Here is a 22,353-nt window from a genome sequence, read left to right on the forward strand (position 1 = left end):
ACAAATATTCGATATGCGAACCATGAGTGACCCGGCAGACATCTATACGGTAATTGAATTCATGCCTTACCCGTCCCAGCATGGAATTGTCGACTGTGGCAGTCGCTTCCCGTATTCTCTCCCGGAGATCTGCTACATCACGTGGTAGAGGCAGTACATATACCAGATCTTTGATGTGTCCCAAAAGAACAAAAGTCACACGGAATGACATCTGGTGATCGGAGAGGCCACTTCATGAAACACCTGTCCACTTCTGTAGCACAGCCAATCCATTAATGCGGCAGCTCCGTGATCAGGTACCCGTGAACTTCACGATGAAAATGGAGTGGAGCCCCATCCTGATGAAAGATGAACCGAGAGTCTGATTGCATTGAGCATCAGCCATTGCTGCAACATGTCCAAGAAGGAATATCCAGCGACAGTGCGCTCCACATTCACTTCGCTCACACTGGGACATCCGCTTCTCTTTGCCGGGCACAAGTAAACCGTCGTAACGAATTTGTTGTGCCGGTGGTAAATGGCCTTCCTTGTTGGTGACTTCTTACCGTACTTGGTTCTAAACATCTGTTGAACAGCTGTAGTACATTTGTTTTTGTCGAACTCCAACACACAGAAAGTTCACTCCGCACCTGAAGTTGCCTTGTTTGCGATTAGCGCTGACTGTCGGCAAATTACCAAACTATACTCTGGCGGTACACATGAAAAAAGCTTCCAGTATTTCTCTTCAAAATGACATATGTATGATATTTGTACAATGTTTGGTTCTTGTGCAATAAATAATTGAAAGTGTTCCCGTACTTTATGTACACCCTGTACATTCTACTGACATCCATTCTCGAACTTTTTGGGATCATTACGTATTTCATCTGAATGATTGAAAAATCTGGATACACATTAACGTGCTTATTCAATGGATATTCATTGTTTTCAACGGGAAATTCAGAGTTGTCGATACGATATTCGTTTTAAAAGCATGAGACCACATCTACAAAGGCACTTTACACTTCTTATAGGTGGAAATTTCACAGATTTCGATACGAGATTAATTGAGTTTATCCTAAAAATGATGTTTAAATCAATGATTTGCTGTATGTGTTTCGACTGTCGCCATTTAGAAATCCTATTGAGACATCTGATGTTAGATATGCACCATAAAACACATAGTGAAGCATAAACCCTTGGACGTCAGAGTTCTGTGACATGGCAGGAAATTCGCTTACAGATACAATTTATAACTGCAGCTGGTTGTTGCCAATGGGATGTATGTTGTTGGTTGCTAGCCAGCTACGCATTGCCTCCAGAGTGCGTGAGTCACATATACACAACGTGTTTATGTAAGCGTGTTGCTTTGTACTGTGCTGGTAGCACAAGAGGCCTATTACGTGCCAGTGTTGGAGGCTCTTGACTACATATTACGTCCGGCAGATGGCTCAGGGCTTTGACCATGATGGCAGTTCAGGTTTTTCGTCTCAAAAGTATGATGTAGACCTAGAGTATTGACCACTACTCTTGCAGAAAATATCATGCTTTCGCGTTATATGTATTTGCTGCATTTTGAGGGCTATGATTCGTGCAAAACTGCAACTGTTATTTGTGCTACTATCTATATCCAACCACATCGTCCTATTCCATACGACTTCCTCACCCACATAGACCATAACATTTTAACCTATATTATTGCTGATGCCCTTAACATGCCATCCCTTATCCTTCCAAGACCATAGTGACATCCACCATGCTACCACCTGCCTATAACAGACCTTGTCAAACGTCATAACACAGCATATTCCAGCGAAACCCACCCATCAAAATCATCTCACGCTCCTTCTACATGCTCTCCTGCTCCTCCATGAATCTTGTCACGTCTACTGATCCTTCCTGCATCTCTGAGACACGCCCACACACTACCAAAAACTACAACGACACATCTGAAATCTGGTGAACGCAAAGAAACGCCGTGGTGTCTAGCGCCAAACGTGCACAAAACTCAATGCCACACTGTCCATAAACTTTTCCAGGTACTGGAACGCCTTTCACTGCCTTACTGGCAACCCCTTACTGCACAATAGTCACCAAGCTATGGAAAGCCAATCACTTCACTTCCTACCTCTCTGACACCTTCACCATCTCAGATGACCCACACTTCCATTACTCCTTATTTCCTACAGTCCACGAGTTCACCAATACCTCCCTCCCACTCTTCACTCCTTGCTTCCAATATCTCGACAGCATCCCACCAACAGAACTCGATACTCCAATAACAACACAAGACATTTAACTGATACTCCATCACAAATGCAACACGGCTTGTAACAATGAAAATGCAAGATGCATGGCACCTGTTCCAGATATATGAATTTTTTTTTGGTGAAGTATATGTAAATACTACACTTGTTATCAGGAGAAAGAAAACTAGCGTTCTACGGATCGGAGCGTGGAATGTCAGATCCCTTAATCGGGCAGGTAGGTTAGAAAATTTAAAAAGGGAAATGGATAGGTTAAAGTTAGATATAGTGGGAATTAGTGAAGTTCGGTGGCAGGACGAACAAGAGTTCTGGTCAGGTGAATACAGGGTTATAAATACAAAATCAAATAGGGGTAATGCAGGAGTAGGTTTAATAATGAATAAAAAATAGGAGTGCGGGTAAGCTACTACAAACAGCATAGTGAACTCATTATTGTGGCCAAAATAGACACGAAGCCCACGCCTACTACAGTAGTACAAGTTTATATGCCAACTAGCTCTGCAGATGATGAAAAAATTGATGAAATGTATGATGAGATAAAAGAAATTATTCAGGTAGAGAAGGAGACGAAAATTTAATAGTAGTGGGTGACTGGAATTCGACAGTAGGAAAAGAAAGAGAAGGAAACGTAGTAAGTGAATATGGATTGGGGGTAATAAATGAAAGAGGAAGCCGCATGGTAGAATTTTGCACAGAGCATAACTTAATCATAGCTAATACTTGGTTTAAGAATCATGAAAGAAAGGTATCAGATAGATTATATAATGGTAAGACAGAGATTTAGGAACTAGGTTTCAAATTGTAAGACATTTCCAGGGGCAGATGTGGACTCTGACCACAATCTATTAGTTATGAACTGTAGATTAAAACTGAAGAAATTTCAAAAAGGTGGGAATTTAAGGAGATGGGACCTGGATAAACTGAAAGAACCAGAGATTGTACAGAGTTTCAGGGAGAGCGTAAGAGAACAATTGACAGGAATGGGGGAAAGAAATACAGTAGAAGAAGAATGGGTAGCTCTGAGGGATGAAATAGTGAAGGCAGCAGAGGATCAAATAGGTAAAAAGACGAGGGCTAGTAGAAACCCTTGGGTAACAGAAGAAATATTGAATTTAATTGATGAAAGGAGAAAATATAAAAATGCAGTAAATGAAGCAGGCAAAAAGGAATACAAACGTCTCAAAAATGAGATCGACAGGAAGTGCAAAATGGCTAAGCAGGGATGGCTAGAGGACAAATGTAAGGATGTAGAGGCTTATCTCACTAGGGGTAAGATAGATACTGCCTACAGGAAAATTAAAGAGACCTTTGGAGAAAGGAGAACCACTTGCATGAATATCAAGAGCTCAGATGGAAACCCAGTTCTAAGCAAAGAAGGGAAAGCAGAAAGGTGGAAGGAGTATATAGAGGGCCTATACAAGGGTGATGTACTTGAGCACAATATTATGGAAATGGAAGAGGATGTAGATGAAGATGAAATTGAAGATACGATACTGCGTGAAGAGTTTGACAGAGCACTGAAAGACCTGAGTCGAAACAAGGCCCCCGGAGTAGACAACATTCCATTAGAACTACTGACAACCTTTGAAGAGCCAGTCCTGACAAAACTCTACCATCTGGTGAGCAAGATGTATGAAACAGGCGAAATACCCTCAGACCTCAAGAAGAATATAATAATCCCAATCCCAAAGAAAGCAGGTGTTGACAGATGTTAAAATTACCGCACTATCAGTTTAATAAGTCACAGCTGCAAAATACTAACGCGAATTCTTTACAGACGAATGGAAAAATTGATAGAAGCCGACCTCAGGGAAGATCAGTTTGGATTCCGTAGAAATGTTGGAACACGTGAGGCAATACTGACCCTACGACTTATCTTAGAAGAAAGATTAAAGAAAGGCAAACCTACGTTTCTAGCATTTGTAGACTTAGAGAAAGCTTTTGACAATGTTGATTGGAATACTGTCTTTCAAATTCTGAAGGTGGCAGGGGTCAAATACAGAGAGAGAAAGGATATTTACAATTTGTACAGAAAGCAGATGGCAGTTATAAGAGTCGAGGGACATGAAAGGGAAGCAGTGGTTGGGAAGGGAGTGAGACAGGGTTGTAGCCTCTCCCCGATGCTATTCAATCTGTATATTGAGCAAGCAATAAAGGAAACAAAAGAAAAGTTAGGAGTAGGTATTAAAATCCATGGAGAAGAAATGAAAACTTTGAGGTTTGCCGATGACATTGTAATTCTGTCAGAGACAGCAAAGGACTTGGAAGAGCAGTTGAATGGAATGGACAGCGTCTTGAAAGGAGGGTATAAGATGAACATCAACAAAAGCAAAACGAGGATAATGGAATGTAGTCGAATTAAGTCGGGTGATGCTGAGGGAATTAGATTAGGAAATGAGACACTTAAAGTACTAAATGAGTTTTACTATTTGGGGAGCATGATGATTGAAGTAGAGAGGATATAAAGTGTAGACTGGCAATGGCAAGGAAAGCGTATTTGAAGAAGAGAAATTTGTTAACATTGAGTATTGATTTAAGTGTCAGGAAGTCGTTTCTGAAAGTATTTGTTTGGAGTGTAGCCATGTATGGAAGTGAAACGTGGACGATAAATAGCTTAGACAAGAAGAGAATAGAAGCTTTCGAAATGTGGTGCTACAGAAGAATGCTGAAGATTAGATGGGTTGATCGCATAACTAATGAGGAGTTATTGAATACAATTGGGGAGAAGAGGAGCTTGTGGCACAACTTGACAAGAAGAAGGGATCGGTTGGTAGGATATGTTCTGAGACATCGAGGGATCACCAATTTAGTATTGGAGGGCAGCGTGGAGGGTAAAAATCGTAGAGGGAGACCAAGAGATGAATACACTAAGCAGATTCAGAAGGATGTAGGTTGTAGTAGGTACTGGGAGATGAAGAAGCTTGCACAGGATAGAGTAACATGGAGAGCTGCATCAAACCAGTCTCAGGCCTGAAGACCACAACAACAACAACATATGTAAATATTTGTAATTTAAATGCTTTCTTTTAATAACTAAGGACATTCCGTCGCTGTATGTGTAAATTTAGGTAGAAGTCTGTTGACATTTCATTGTATTTATCTGTGACTTACTGTGAAACCTCAAAGCTCTGGGAATAAGCGAAAAGAATTGTCATTTGCATCGACTAGCAACGATAATAGCAGTAATTGTGCATTGTAAAATCTTAAGGTAGGGAGTTGTTGCTCGGAGAGAGAGAGAGAGACAGGTTCCAGCGCTTGTAGTATGCGGAAGTGTGGTGTTAACGCTCTCGCAGTAGAGAGACCATTTTCGGCGGCATCTTGTAAGCGCGCCGGCCATATGTCTAGTAGCAGGAGTACGGATAGTGGACGGACGGAAGAGGCTATATTAATCACGATTGCCCGTTCCTGTAATTAGTCGTGGCTCTACAAGATGCTACCATCTTCAACAACAGCAGCGGTTCCAGCAACAAAGTTTCGTCGTTGGCTCCAAGTTTCGTCGTATGCCCAGCACTGAAGTAAGACTGTTCATTGGTATTAAGTATTAACAGCTAACCCAGCAGCATAACTGAATGTGAGTTGATTGGTAAAATTTATTTAAATAATAATCAGTTAAACTCAGGGCGATTGTGTCCTCATTGCCCCCAGACATTGTTACCAAGCAGGGTCCTTGTTCCTTTTTCCTTTATAAGCTATCTGAGTGTCATAAGAAACAAGTTGAATAGCTACAGTTAGTTTTTTAAGGAATAATTTCACTTTTAAGAAATTTAGCCTCAGTCTACTTTCAATTACTGGAACAAATCCAAATCTAAAGAAATGCACAAATTAAGAATGCGGAAGTTTTATTTATTTTACATATAGCTTGGTGCACATGGCTGTTTGGTTTTGTTTGTATTCTAGTATTTAATTCTGTTCAAGTCAGTAAAAAAGGTTCAGTTGTTCAGACAACAATATGAAATCCAATTTGTAAGATAAGTAACTGCAAAGTAAAAAGTGCTTGCTTTTTTTTCAAAATTTCTTTGATGACGTTATGTTGAGTTCACTGAAAGTCATTGTTCACGTAACAAAATTCAATGCTAACATACAGTTTAAGTGCATATTTTCAAGTCATTACTCGATTGCCTTTTTCAAAATTTAATGCCAAACATAACGTAAGAGTGACTTCTCAGTTTTCTTCATCATTACATACTCACTTAAAATTAGTGTCAAAAAGAAAGTGACTCCCTTGAGTTGCCATGTAAGTGTTTTATAATACATGATTTTCTTTCCAATCATCTTGTACAGGATTTTGGATGTAAATTGGCCCAGTGGGCTGGCGACTGTTAATTATTTCCTTTTCGTTCATTAGTGTAACTTTTGGATTCATGACCATGGTACCCCTCTTCTGTCCAGTGTTGTTCGTGAGTGATGCACAAAATAATTTTCGTTTTTCCAAATTATAGCTCTATTCAGTTTAATTCCTTTTTATTTTTTTGGTAGACTTTTCTATCAGAGGGGGCGGTTGTGCACTTTCCTCCTGCTTATCGGTATTACTTCTTCGGGAGAGAAAGCCTTATCCAATTAGTAAACATCCATTAGTCATACATGGGATCCATGGTCAAATTTTATGTCGCAAGCAGGATAGGCCGATTAGTAAGGGGGAGGCTACAGGCTCATGATCATGACCAAATCACCTGCAGACACCTGAAAGAATACTCCCTCTCCTTCCTGGAAATCATAAACACCCTTATAACACTACACATGGGTTTCTATTCTGAGCTGTGAAAAACCTCTTGAATCCTCCTCTTTCTCAAACCTAATACACCTGTCACTGACAGTTCCTCCTATTGCCCCATCAGCCTCACTTCTAGTGTAGCAAAGTCTCTGAGTCGATCCTATCCCGACGTATCCATTACAACCTACAACAACGCCTACCCATTCCTATCCACCAATACAGCTTTTGTCCCAGTTTTCCCCCTGACGAATAACCTATGTACCTTACTCATCGGCTGTCCCAATAAATCAACAATCGGAAATACCTAGGTATTTTGGGCTCCCCTTTAAGTTCCAGACCTATGCACTTCCCATAAATTATATCCACCGCATTGCCTCATTTCTCTCTAACTGCTCATTTTATGTCACCATCAACAACACCAACTCCCATAACTTCCATTCCACTGCATGTGTTCCCTAAGGTTCTATCCTCTCACCTCTCCTATATGCCCTCTACACTACTGACATGTCAAAGCCCCCTCCTTCTTTTCATCTCCTCCAGTACGCCAATGACTTTGCCTTCCTCATACTCTACCTTACCCTCCAGAAATCCCAACGATTCCTTCAGCTCCATCCCAATCAGTTCACCTCCTAGAGCAACCAGTGGCTCCTCAAAATCAAAACTAACAAAATGCAGGTAATAATTACAGGCCAAACCACCTGCAGCTTCCATCCCCACAACTTTTACCTTATCATTTACGACTGACACTAAAATACCTCAGACTAATATTTGATCACTGACTAGCATGAAAACGCCATTTACTAACCACTCAGCAGAAAGCCCACAATAGGCAAAAATTACTAAAACTACTAACTGGGCAAACATGGGGATTGCACCCTTCCACAATCCTCCACACCTACAAAGCCTTAATCTGACCCATCCTCTACTATGTCAATATGGCATGGACTTCCAGTTTTCGCTCCTTTTATCATACCCTGCAGGTTCTGGGATGCCATGCATCCTGTCTAGCCTTTTGGATCGACTTACCCTACCCCACGAGCACCCTCCACTAACTTGTAACATTCCCCAGCTTACTCTTCCATCTTGAACACTTCTGAATATCCTAGATTACCCATAAACTCGACAGTACTCACAGCTAAGTTCCCTCCTGTTCGCTGATCCTGGTACTCTGTCCATGTCTGTACCATAACATTCCCCCAACATTTCACCTCCATACCATCCACATCCTCTCCCAATGGAACTTCCCTTACCCAACCATGAAATCTGCCTTGATATATATCCCCATCCTATCAGATCTAGATCACTACCAACCACCCACTGAGGGCTTCCTTCCTCCACAGGCTTCTCCATCCACTTCCTAAGTCTTGGTTCAGAACCACATCCCCCTCCACTCTTCCTCCATCCCTCTTCAAACATCCACCCACACAAACTCCCTCATACACACTACCTTTTAGTGTTCTCATGATACCCATCTCCCCAGCAATCTCCATCTGCTCATCTCTTCAGTGATCTATTTATCTCTTTTAATCTGTCACATGTTTTCCTTTTGGCTTTACTTTATGCAACTGTGTGTCTGTTTTTATTTCTTTGTGTGCAACACTCATCCGTTTTTATATCTTTGTGTGTGACACTCACCTTCCATTCATTTGTGTCTATATTTTAATTAATCACTGTATCAGCCTTTTATATTGTAACTTACGCAACTGATGATCTGTCCTTTTATTGTACCACAGGTTTCTTTTGCCAACTACCATTTCTATCATGTCTTTTAAAATTTTCCTCTCAAGTGGCTGAAGAGTGGCAAATTGTATTCACTGCCAGCCCACCCCTGCCCATATGGGACAGCGGAGGTATTGAAATAACAACAAAGAAGAAATTGACATCTTTGTGATAGTTAGCTGTGTCACTGCCGGTGAAACAGATAGTGTCTAATGCACACACAAAATTTTGTGCTGGATTTTGCAAGCATATTATCTGAACCTGTGTACAGACCTGTCAACGGCAGATGGTGGGCTGACTCCAGGCTACCGACTCCATATGTCTTATAAGTCACAGTGAACTAGGTGGATACCGCACCCATGTCCTGATGAGCATTAGCGCTCATGACGGCGTGGGGCCAGTCCCTGGAGCTTCTGTGACTAAAGACAAAATGACACAATGTTGGGATGAGTCGATATCACACAGGGGTGTTTTACGAATACTGAAGGTGCGCTTACAAATTTGGATTAGAGGGAAACTAGTTCTCATGCCCTATACAGATCTGGGAAATCTTTTTGTAATAAAGTCTCTAGACCTCAGACAGAAGGATGCGAAGAATTCGAGTGAGAATAAAGTGGCAAGCCATAGTAGTGGAAAGATTGGCTGGAACCACAACAATTATCGAGATGATGGTAATCAAAGGGGAAGTGGTTCCCGACTGACGGTGGTAACGGAAATAACGGCTACCACAATCAGAATTCAAATAATAATACAAACAGTAATAATGGTAGGCCACAATTTGGTAGTGTCAGCAGTGACAGCTACCAGAATAACTACAACAATTGTAATCACAAAAGACAAAATGACAATGGGTTTTATTCAAATAGAAACAAAAACATGCGAACTTCTAGTGGGTCATAGCAGAACACTAGATCCAGTGGCTGGAACCCTAATTCAGGACAACAATCTCATAATGTACCAATACATCATGTTACTGCGATTCCTATGCCTAATGCAGGACATCAGTCACTCTGGCAGGCTCCGCAGCAAAATACTCAAAATCAAACACCACAACATAGTGTATATATTGTGAATGAGTGTCATAATAACCAGAGTAAACTTTCGCAAGTGTCAAACTATGCCACTGTAAGCCTTCGGCAGGCAGTCGTGGCACACGGTGAAGGCACCCAGTACAATTTTCTAAACATGTTAAGGTATAATGACCAGCAAAACCTCATACAGAAACTTCCCACGGAAACCCCAAATTGTCAGAAAGAAAGTGCCAAGAAAGTCCAAGCTGCAGTAAATGGCAACATAAATGGAATTCAAGTACAACTGGTAATCAATACTGGAGCATCAAATTTGGTAGTGGAAAAGAATTTCATTGGATGCTTGAAACAGTTTAAAAGGCTACCCGTGTTGCCAGTGAAAAATTGTAAAGAAGCTAGAGCTATCGGTGCAAAAGATCAAATAATTAAGCACCAGGCGCAGGCTGAAGTGGTATTCGGAGAAGGGGCAAGCCTCTCTCTCTCTCTTTTCGTTTCGTCAGTTCCACTCTCCATGACCCCATGAACGAAAGCACGCCAATTTGTTCCATCCTGCACTTTCACCAGTTGGCTTTCCAGGTTCGAACACTTTACTTCTGTGATGCCATTGATCCTTCTCATCCTCTGACTTCCTCTTCTTCTAGTGCCTCCGATCTTCCCCAGCATTAGTGTTTTTTTTCCAGTGAAACATGTCTTCTCATGATATGTCCAAATCAGGTCAGCATTTCTTTCAGTATCAGACCTTCCAGGGAGCACTCTGGTTTTATTTGGTCTAATGCTGACCTATTCGTTCTCTTTGCAGTCCATGGAACTCTACGAAGTTTCTTCCAGCACCACAATTCCTAAAGGATCAGGTCTCACATCCATACATCATAACTGGAAATACCATACCCCTTACAATATGGATCTTTGTTGCTAAAGTTATATCTCCACTCCTTAAAACCTTGTAAAGATTTGACATTGCCTTTCTACCAAACAATAAGCGTCTCCTGATTCCGTGGCTGTAGTCACCATCAGCAGAAATCTGGAAACCAATGTAACTGAAAGTAGACACTACCTCCATTGTTTCTCCCCCTATATGCCATGAAATGATAGGTGTAGTTGCCATAATTTTCGTTTTCTTAAGATTCAGCCTGAAGACCAGCTTTTTCACTTTTCTTTCACCATCAGCAAAACAATCTTTAACTCTAGTTCTCATTCTGGATTATTCAAGTTTGTTTATAATTGTTCCAGCTACTTTAATTCTGGCTTCTTTTTCATCTAGCACCGTATTCCTCATTACATGCTCTGCATAAAGATTGAGTAAGTAAAGCGATAATATGCAGCCTTGCCGTATCCTTTTCTGAATCTTGATCCATTTAATTGTTCTGTACATAGTTCTCACTATGGCTTCTTGGTCAGAGTATAAATTCCATATGAGATGAAAGAGGGGATCTAGCACTCACGTGTTTTTGTGTACTTCCAATAATTTATTATGATCGACACAGTCAAAGGCTTTGGTATAATCAATAAAGCAGAGATACACGTGTTTCTGTAATTCTATTGCCTTTTCTGTATTCCACGAAATGTTGGCAATTTGGTCTCTGGTTCCTCTTCCTTTACGAAATCCTGCTTGTTCTTCAGGTAGTTCTTGCTCTAGATATTGTCGAAGTCTATTTTGTAAGATTTTGCGCATGACTTTGGTTGCATGTGAGATACGTGCGATTGTTCAGTGATCTGAGCATTCTTTAGAAATTCCCTTCTTTGGGATCGGGATGAATACTGGTCTTTTCCAGTCTTCTGGCCACTGTTACGTGCTCCATATTTTCTGGCATATTGAATGCAGCATTTTCACTCCATGCTTTCCAATAACTTTGGACAATTCTGCTGGAATTCCATCATATCCACTAGTTTTCTTTTCGACGTTATTTTCAAGAGCCCATTTGACTTCACTCTCCAAAATATCTGGCTCTAGTTCTAAAAGAACATTAACTTCATCATCTTTAGCATTGTCAGTATGCACTTCTTTTTATATACAGGGTGTCCCAGCTATCTTGTCCACCCAAAATATCTCTGGAACAATAACAGCTATTGGAAAACGACTTTCACCGGTATCAATGTAGGGCTGGGGCCCATGAATGTACATATTTGGAAACATTCTAAAACGAAAGCATATGTGTTTTTTTAACACAAACTTATGTTTTTTTAAATGGACCTCCTGTATTTTTTTTCTTCAGCAATCCATAGCATGACAAAGCACATACACAACGGCGTTGATTGCATCGCAATATTCCCATTACATCCCAAGATATTGAGACGCGAAGTTGACGCTTGAAACACCCGACATGCGCTGCTAGCGCACGTCCTGAGGCTCAGGCGTGAACCCCATGCTGCCCGTAATCGCGATGTGATTGACATGCGTAATCACACTTCCATACTTATCAAGAGGTCCGAAACGAATAATACGGTCTGCTGCCATCCTGCATTAACGTCGTACATTCCAGCAGGTATTTATCCCATAGGCTAGGGGTGATGCGGTTCTGTAACATATCTCTGTACCGCACCGTTAGTCACAAAGTTAACTTCGCTTATCGTTAATCCGTTACTAAAAAGGTAATTCTGTTCAACGTTAAAACTTTACTTTACTGTAGATCTAGCGCAAGTGACAGTTAATCATTCAATCGTAATAGTAAAATTCATGTTGATGGTTTTAGTGAAACGAGCAAGTGGACTAAAAGTTTTACCGTTGTTTAGGTAAAAATGTTTTGATTTGGGAAGTTCAGGTAGGACATAGAAGATGTATGTAAACATGTTTAACCAATTAGTTTTATTGTCACATAATTATCAATGTTATGTTTATCTAATGCGTTAAATGACAAATTGTTGCAAACAAATGTTTCTTAACATCCATGGGTAAAATGGCCCTTTGTAGAAACTTCCACGGTGATACCAGCACTACATACTAAACATAGCGTTCACATCTCATGCTCAAAGTGATGCCCATTGACTTGCATACATAGGGTCACTCTGCGGATGAAGGATGCCCTACTTCGTGCTACTGTTTCCTCTTTGATGGCTGTACAAGCATCAATAATGCGTTGCTTCTGTCCTCTGGTGTTGTTGGTTCATGTTGGTAAACAGCATCCTTCACTGCTCCCCAAAGAAAATAATCCAGCGGTGTAAGGTCCGGATATCGGGCAGGCCACCTAACTGGGCCACCTCGTCCAATCCACCTACCAGGGAACTTACGGTTCAGAAGTCGTCGTGCTCGTAAGGCGTTATGTGCAGGGCATCCGTCATGCTGATACCACATGACCATTGTCCGGTTCAGAGGTACGGTGTCCAAGAGAAGAGGAAGATTGTGTCGTATAAATCTGGAGTATTGTCTGCCATTTTGGATGCCATTTATAAAGAAAGATTCGATAATGGCATCTCCAATAATCCCACACCAAACATTAACTTTCCACGGACGTTGATGCTCTACCTGACGGAGCCATTTTGGATTGTCTGCGGACCAATAATGCATATTCCTCATATTGACAATTCCTTTGTTGGAGAATGACGCCTCTTCGGTAAAGAGAACATCTGCAAAAAAATTTGGATTAGTCAGAAGTTTTTGCTGGGCCCACCGACAAAATGTTACCCTATTGCGGAAGTCATTTCCATGAAGATCCTGGTGTAAATGAACGTGGTAAGGATGAAATTTATGACGTTTAAGAATACGCTGTGCACTTGATTTCGACACACCAACTCACGTTCAATTTGACGTGTGCTGATTTGAGGATTCACAGCTATGGTAGCGAGCACAGCAACTTCAGCACGTTCATCTGTGCGTGTTCTAGGACGATGTCGAGGTCTTGGATTTAAGCTTCTCTTTTCACGCAGACGAGATGTGAGACGACCAAACATTCGGCGCGAAGGCGATGGCTTGTCAGTGAATCGTCTTCTGTACAGTCGTTCTGCCTGAACAGCATTTCGTCCACCTACAACAGGGTACAGTACAGGTATGTAGAGTAGGGTAGAAAACAGACATATTAACTTAATAATCATAATGTTCGCTAACAGTACTATCAACAAACAAGCAATCTCATAATGTATTTCCCGTCAACGTACATTCTCCATAGATCAGCAGCATTTCTACCATATCTTCATGTGTGTACATTATACTGTACAGTATAAGTTCCAAGACACAACGTTTATTCACAATGTGTACTACCTCCGTGCCGTCACTAGATTACTCTGATGCACGACTACACTGGCAAGCGGTGTACTGCACGCCAAAGCAACAACAAATGGGATGCTCGGAGGGTGGTGGAGTACAGGAGTTTGCATGGGTCGCAAATCATAAACAAGGCGAAGTGGTAACTGTGGCAGTAGTGGGAACTACGTTGGACACTTGACTAGGTAGAGCCAGGCCCTGCGCGACAGGCACAATGGGTCATATAACGCATTAGATAAACCTTATTTTGGGTGTGCAGGATAAATAAGACAACCTGACGGGTGTACACCGATCGGTACTGGTTCATATTGTGTACGTAGATACGTAAAACGTGCAAGAGGGAAACCATTATGTGCTTATGAGAGTTGATGGCAGCAGACCGTATTATTCGTTTCGGACCTCTTGATAAGTATGGAGGTGTGATTACACATGTCAATCACATCGCGATTACGGGCAGCATGAGGTTCACGCCTGAGCCTCAGGACGTGCGCTAGCAGCGCATGTCGGGTGTTTCAAGCGTCAACTTCGCGTCTCAATATCTCGGGATGTAATGGGAATATTGCAATGCAATCAACGCCATTATGTATGTGCTTTGTCATGCTATGGATTGCTGAAGAAAAAAATACAGGAGGTCCATTTAAAAAAACATAAGTTTGTGTTAAAAAAACACATATGCTTTCGTTTTAGAATGTTTCCAAATATGTACATTCATGGGCCCCAGCCCTACATTGATACCGGTGAAAGTCGTTTTCCAATAGCTGTTATTGTTCCAGAGATATTTTGGGTGGACAAGATAGCTGGGACACCCTGTATATCTCGTACATATTCTTCCCATCATTCCTTCCCCATTTCCGTCCTTTAACATTCCGATTTTCGCCAGGAATTTCCTTCGATGTCTCTAATTTTGTTGTAGAGCTCCCTTGTCTTCTCCATTCTGTTATTATCTTCAACTTCTTTGCACTGTTCGTTGAAGAAGAATTTTTATCTTTTCTAGCTTATTTCTGAAACTCCGTATTTACTTTAAACACTGCTGATTTTTGGTTTTCTTCGTTTTTCTGCAACTTGCAGTGCCTCAGCCGATAGCCGTCTGGCATTCTTTTTATTCTTTTTCGTGGAAATGTGTTTTCCTGATGCCTATTTGACTGTGTTGGCTACTTCTGTCCACAGCTCTTGTGGGCTTTTGTCTTCTAACAGTAATGCATTATATCTGTTTCCGACTTCTACTGTATAATCAAAGGGTGTTTTCTTGTTGTCATATCTCCAACATGGAACAGCTTTTGCTACTTTCCTCAGTTCCGGTCGGAATTTTGCAATTGAGAACTCATGAGATGATGTGCAGTCAGCTTAAGGTATGGGTCTAGTCAAATGAACAGCTTTCCTCCACCTCTGATTACAAAGCATGTAATCTATTTGATTCCGGTGTTAACCGTGAGGCGAAATCCAAGTATATAGGCGTCGTTTGGGTAGCTGGAACAGTGTGTTAGTAATAAGCAACGAATTATCTTGGCAGAATTCTAGGAGTCTCTGTCCTGCTTCGTTTGTCGTACCAAGCCACATTTTCCCGTTTCACCCTCTACAATTTTATTTCCCACTTTCGCATTCCAATCTCCCACTATGAAAACGACATCCTTTTTCGGTGTTGACAGCAGTAATTCTTGTAAATTATCATAGAACTGATCATTAACTTCCTTTTCAGCATCGGTGTCATTTTTATAGTTGCAACCCATTACAGATTTTCCAACCTGTCACTAACTATGAAGGCTTCTTTATTACTTCTGTTGTTCTCTTGTCCAAAATAGTACATCACATGGCAGTCCAAAGCAAATTGTACCACGCCAGTCCACTTCATTTCACTTATTCCCGATACGTCTTTTTCTCTTTTGAACATGCCTGATTTTCCTTGATATATGGACCTTACATGCCATGTTCCCATGAGATGCTTCTCCTTGCGGCATCTCATTCTTCATGAAGCTCCTCTGAACCTGGTTCCCCCTGAAGGTCCGAATGGGGAACTTGGAACTCTGGAACATTTCTTAGTTGAGCAAAGCCATGGGGTTTTCTTGGGATAATTTCAGTGGTGGTTTCCCGTTGCCTTCCACTGACTTCCAAACGTTGTCTGATCATTGACTCAGTTTTCCGCTGGGTTGGTTACCCAATCTTCTGCTGAGTTGCTTGGCTTAAGAGGGGCACCACATGTAGGTAGGAAGTTGCAGAATTTAGGTGATGGAGGCTGTGAGAACTCTTTTGCTGAGTTCCTGCAATCGCATATCAACCCCATTTTATGCTAGAATCTCAACCTGTTTGCAGAGACTCCCCCAGGTCATTTCCTGGGTCCAAAAGGAGCAATCGTATGCAATTTTGTACTGATGAATAATATGCTGGTCCCTGTTATACTGGGATGGTATATTATGCACAAGAGGCACACATAGATACACCACTCACATTCATTTATTAGCCTAATGGAACAGGGAAACAAATTAGCACTGGAGATGGTTAAAACCATAGATATTCATGGCAAGTTTTGTCATGAGGTTCAAGTATGGTGTGTCCCATTGAACGCATTTTTAGTTGGCAGTAATCACTCAAAGGAGGCTATTGTCAGAGTGAAGTGAATGATATGCAAGAAACAACAGCAAATTGACAATTTCACTCAATCAAAGTAACTGAGTCTGACTGCTTAAGTATGGCACAGTAGCGAAAACTTTCACTGCTGTTGCATCGACATGAAGAGCTATTTTCATAAAAGCCTGGTATTAGCCATGGATATGTATATGGTATGCAAGTTTACGAACATCAGACCTACTGTCATGCTGCCTATTCAGTGCCATGACCACAAAAAGAGGCTGTTTTGCAGGAAATGAGACAGATATTGCTTGGTGTGTAATAGAAACATCATTCTCCCCTTACAGTAGGCCACTACTGGCTGTTACAAAAACAGATGATGCATTCACCTAGTACTAGATGTATAGACGTTTTATGGAACAAAATATCTTATCTCGATTGACATGCATTCGAACTACTGGCAGATTGGACAGTCAGAGTCAGTGAAAAGTTATATGGCTTTCATATTTGCTGGGTGTAGTTACCGTAGTTACCTTTCGGTCTCAATGTAAGTACTGGAGTATTTATTGCTGAGCTTGACACCATGTAGGGGTCGGATCTTCCAGACAGGTAACTGTCTACATAGATGACTTACTTACTGACACAACTACTTGGTAAGAACACATGGAACTTATTGGGAGAGTACTAATTAAGTTTTTGAACGTAAATGTCACAGTTAACTTGAAAAATAACCAAGTTTGGACATGAACAGATAAAGTTTCTTGTCATATTATCTCATCCAATAGAATCGTACTTGAGCCATGAAAGATGGATGTAATTAAAAATTTTCTGCACCCCAAATCCAAGAGACAATTAAAAGAATTTTTTGAACTCGCCTCAGTTTTTAGGTGCTTCAGGCCAGTGCAGCTGCTAAATAAAGATATGCTACTATGCCTCTTGAGATAAAATGCTCATTGGCATTGGACCAATGAATGCAAGATAGTGTTCGATCGTATTAAGCAGAGATTCTAGAACACCCAGACATGAGTAACGTTTCTGTCAGACAATAAATGCTTCAAGCTGTAGCGTGAGGGTGTGCCTCTAGAAACGGATGAAACATCATCTTGTCAGAGTGTGAATGAGTACATTCAGTGACAGAAATCAAGGCCCTCACTGTAGTATGGGCATTTAAAAACATCATTATTATGTAAGTGGACAGGATAACATACCGGATAACATACCGGATGCCTAATCCAGATTACCCCAAGGTTAAGTGGAAAACACCGACGTGGTAGAAAAATCTTCAGAGTATGAGGTACTTCTGATCAAAGACTCTACATACAAACAACGGTACCTGAATATGTGCAGGGACATAGCACCGCTGCAGGATGCAGACCCTATGACGAAAAACATAGAAGAAACATTAAGAACCAATTCTGTACATGGACTTAGTCAACATTACCAGTTGCATGAAGAAGTGTTATACTATAGACACAACACTAACTCTGGGTGTTAAGTGTGTGTGTGTGTGTGTGTGTGTGTGTGTGTGTGTGTGTGTGTGTGTGCATGTACGTGTGTGTGTGCTCCTACTAGTTATCTAGAGGATTTTATTTGGGGTACCCATAATAGCAGGGGCATTTTGACATAAAAAATGCACAGTATTGTCATTACTCCAGTCTGAAGAAGCAGGTACAGAAGTTACAAAGAACTTGTGTCTTTGCCAACAGGCAAAGCCTATAAATGTGTGTAACAAAATTGAACTACATCCGATATTACTGGAAAACCCTTGCAAATCATTGCTTCAGATGTAACATGAATCCTTACAACTGCCAAGGGGGGTGAGGATAGGGCATGTTAAGTACTTAGATACTATGTATGACATCTTTAGTAAACATGTAAATATGTACCCAATAAAATCTACAACATCCACTTCAATTGTGAACAGAATTGTTTCTGATTTCCTACTAGTGGTAGGAAAACTCATTTCTGTTGCATATGAGAATTCTTCCTGTTTTGTCAGTATAAAGCAGAAAAATTTCATGCAACTACAGAATAAAAAGCATATTTTAATATCCCACTTCAGTGCGAGCAGTAATCCCATAGACAGATAATTTCAAGAGTAGAGTCGATTTTTAAAAACTTATGCTCATGCCAAGAAAACTAAATGGGTCGGCTACATAATTCCATTTGAAACAATTTATAAAACTCTACCTCATACCTATACATGTTTTGCACCTTCAGAGCTTAAGTTTCCTGTTTTGAAATCCAATGAATGGTTAAATCATCTTCCTAAGGTAGAAAGAAATGAAACAACACAGGAAGATAAAATACAGTAAACTCTAGTCACTCTTACAGAGCAAGATAGATTTTGTAAGTTTATTATGCAACAGCTTCCCCCAATATCATTATGAACTGTCCGATACCACCTTTTTTATATGCACCCATGTATTTATCGTACCATTCAGTGCTTTCTACGGCCTTTTATGAGTATTGTTCTTCTTTATAAATACATAAAGAATATTCTGGAATGACATACATTCTCGTGATTGTTAATAGATTGTTGCCATTAACAAAAATATGTACATATGTCAAATTAAATATCAGATCATGAAACTGAAGTAATAAATGTTTAGCAACAAATATTAAGAGGCTGTGGAAATGTTAGCATAAATATCTAACTACCATAATTGCAATTTGTAAATTTGCTAACACAAAAACCTCATTACAATTCAAATGAAAATAACTATCATTATCAAGTGATGTAATTGAATTCGTTATTCATTTTTATATGATTCATTGTAATTAATGATTCTTGTAAATTATGCAGATATTTACCACCCAAATTTATGAAATTCCAGTATTTGAGAAAACGTGTGTATTCAGTTTGTGTGGTCTGGCGAAGCACGATGTGTATACAATGTGAACAAATGTTGGCAATAAACTCCATACAGTCACTAACTACGAAATTAAAGTAAAATCAAAATAATTGTGAAATCAGATTCTGAATTAATTTTCACACCTAAAACCAAGATGATGATAAAAATATTGTGTTATTTGACATTATATTTTATAACCTGTACAAATGTAACAGCAGTCAGTTTAGATGAAACTGTTTTTAATTGTAGGTTATATTCTGTAATAAATTAACAATGGTAGTGGTTGTTAAAATTGTATTTAAAGCGACGCCGTGAAGCTGCATGGGAGTAAGTCAAGTTTTGTTTACTTCAGGTGTCAGTGCAGTTCAGTTCGGTTTAGGTCGGTTTCGTCAGTTGTTTTGCACTTATGTCAGTTCTGTCGATCAGCTGATGTCAATAAATAATTTTTCAAGCTTGAAAGTTTCGTGATGTTCTCATTATTCGCAGCACCTGCAACATCAATGAACCACAAAAAAATGGCTCTGAGCACTATGGGACTCAACTTCTGAGGTCATCAGTCCCCTAGAACTTAGAACTACTTAAACCTAACTAACCTAAGGACATCACACATATCCATGCCCGAGGCAGGATTCGAACATGCGACAGTAGCGGCCTCGAGGCTCCCGACTGCAGCGCCTAGAACCGCACGGCCACTCTGACCGTCCTCAATGAACCACAGGCCAGTGAAAGTTAAGTAGTAACATTTAAAGATCATTAAAAGTTACAGTTCGACAAAAAGTCAATAAAAACACTATCATAAAATGTTGGAGCTTTAGTGTTGCTTAGGTCCCATGCAAAGGCATCACTATTTAAAAAGAGAAATAAGAAATGGTATTTATTGTACAGGATGTATCAAAAAGAATCATCCAACTTAAAAAAGTCATAATCATTATGTTTGAGATATTTGCATGGATGATGTATTCTTGGAAACAGCAAACTTACGGGTTTTACACGGTTCCTGCTAGGTAGCAACAATCTGCACCCACTTCAGTGCTAGTAAAAATGGTGTTGGGACAACAGAAAGTGTTTTGTATTCTACATTTTGCGCAGTGCTGGTCAGTAATAACTGTTCAGCGTAACTTTCGTATTATGTATGCTGTGGATCTTCCAACAGCACAGAGCTGATTGTATGTGATTGTTTCTTATGGGGGTTTACAAAAGACTGTTTATGTGCCTCCATTAACAACAACAATGAATGAACTGAGACATCGCATAACAGCAGTTGTGGAAGCTGTAACCCAAGACATGCTCGTTGGAGTGTGGGAACAAATTGAATACCGCATTGACATGTGCAATGCATCTCTAAAAACCTTTTTGAGTTTCCCACTCATCAAAAAACAAAATTCATTGTATTTGTTTATTAGTTTGAGAAATTTAGACATGCCAAATTGGATGGGCAATATGAAATTGTCAGCATACCTCATGAGGATTGTTAGTGCTACAAATCCTAACAATATCGAAGTAAGACGCTTATATCCTCATGTGGGTCTCAAGAGGTTTTATACATAAAAGGTATTATTTTGTTGAACCAACAACTAAATATTCATCTGGATACATAAAGTAGTTATAGGTATTTTTTTCTTTTCTTTCTATTATCTTGTATTTATATCATATGTGTATGTTTAGTTGTAAATGCATAATTATTCTCATACCAAGACAAAAAGTTAATCACAGATCGCTTATGTAAGAACCCTTTGTTTTTTGAATACACCCTAAGATACTGTTTGAAGTGAGGATCAAAACTCAACACTTGTTATTTAATGGAGTAGTTTTAATTTCTTTTGTAACGATTTCATTTTATATCCATGTATGTGTGTGTGTCATTCTTTTTTTGTCAGCATTCACTGCCAAAATAAGAAATTAGTCTGAAATACAGAGAGTATGAACTCAGATTGCAGACAGTCTGCCAGTCAGGTGACAAGCATGCCATGTAGACTTACTGATACAAGATCAGAAATACACTCCTGGAAATTGAAATAAGAACTCCGTGAATTCATTGTCCCAGGAAGGGGAAACTTTATTGACACATTCCTGGGGTCAGATACATCACATGATCACACTGACAGAACCACAGGCACATAGACACAGGCAACAGAGCATGCACAATGTCGGCACTAGTACAGTGTATATCCACCTTTCGCAGCAATGCAGGCTGCTATTCTCCCATGGAGACGATCGTAGAGATGCTGGATGTAGTCCTGTGGAACGGCTTGCCATGCCATTTCCACCTGGCGCCTCAGTTGGACCAGCGTTCATGCTGGACGTGCAGACCGCGTGAGACGACGCTTCATCCAGTCCCAAACATGCTCAATGGGGGACAGATCCGGAGATCTTGCTGGCCAGGGTAGTTGACTTACACCTTCTGGAGCACGTTGGGTGGCACTGGATACATGCGGACGTGCATTGTCCTGTTGGAACAGCAAGTTCCCTTGCCGGTCTAGGAATGGTAGAACGATGGGTTCGATGACGGTTTGGATGTACCGTGCACTATTCAGTGTCCCCTCGACGATCACCAGTGGTGTACGGCCAGTGTAGGAGATCGCTCCCCACACCATGATGCCGGGTGTTGGCCCTGTGTGCCTCGGTCGTATGCAGTCCTGATTGTGGCGCTCACCTGCACGGCGCCAAACACGCATACGACCATCATTGGCACCAAGGCAGAAGCGACTCTCATCGCTGAAGACGACACGTCTCCATTCGTCCCTCCATTCACGCCTGTCGCGACACCACTGGAGGCGGGCTGCACGATGTTGGGGCGTGAGCGGAAGACGGCCTAACGGTGTGCGGGACCGTAGCCCAGCTTCATGGAGACGGTTGCGTATGGTCCTCGCCGATACCCCAGGAGCAACAGTGTCCCTAATTTGCTGGGAAGTGGCGGTGCGGTCCCCTACGGCACTGCGTAGGATCCTACGGTCTTGGCGTGCATCCGTGCGTCGCTGCGGTCCGGTCCCAGGTCGACGGGCACGTGCACCTTCCGCCGACCACTGGCGACAACATC

At 40.9% G+C, this 22,353-nt stretch overlaps 1 protein-coding gene across 1 annotated transcript; it reads right to left on the reverse strand.

Annotated features, from left to right (window-relative positions):
* Positions 1-11,490: 11,490 nt before the first annotated feature.
* LOC126235289 (uncharacterized) lies at positions 11,491-14,993 on the reverse strand. Its single transcript, XM_049944015.1, has 3 exons — positions 14,919-14,993; positions 14,763-14,859; positions 11,491-11,681 (listed from the first exon to the last, which is right to left on the reverse strand). Exons 1-3 carry the CDS (start codon positions 14,991-14,993, stop codon positions 11,491-11,493), a joined length of 363 nt encoding a protein of 120 aa, XP_049799972.1.
* Positions 14,994-22,353: the final 7,360 nt, after the last annotated feature.

The sequence above is a fragment of the Schistocerca nitens genome, chromosome 2, assembly GCF_023898315.1.
Source record: "Schistocerca nitens isolate TAMUIC-IGC-003100 chromosome 2, iqSchNite1.1, whole genome shotgun sequence".
Classification (NCBI taxonomy): Eukaryota; Metazoa; Arthropoda; class Insecta; order Orthoptera; family Acrididae; genus Schistocerca; species Schistocerca nitens.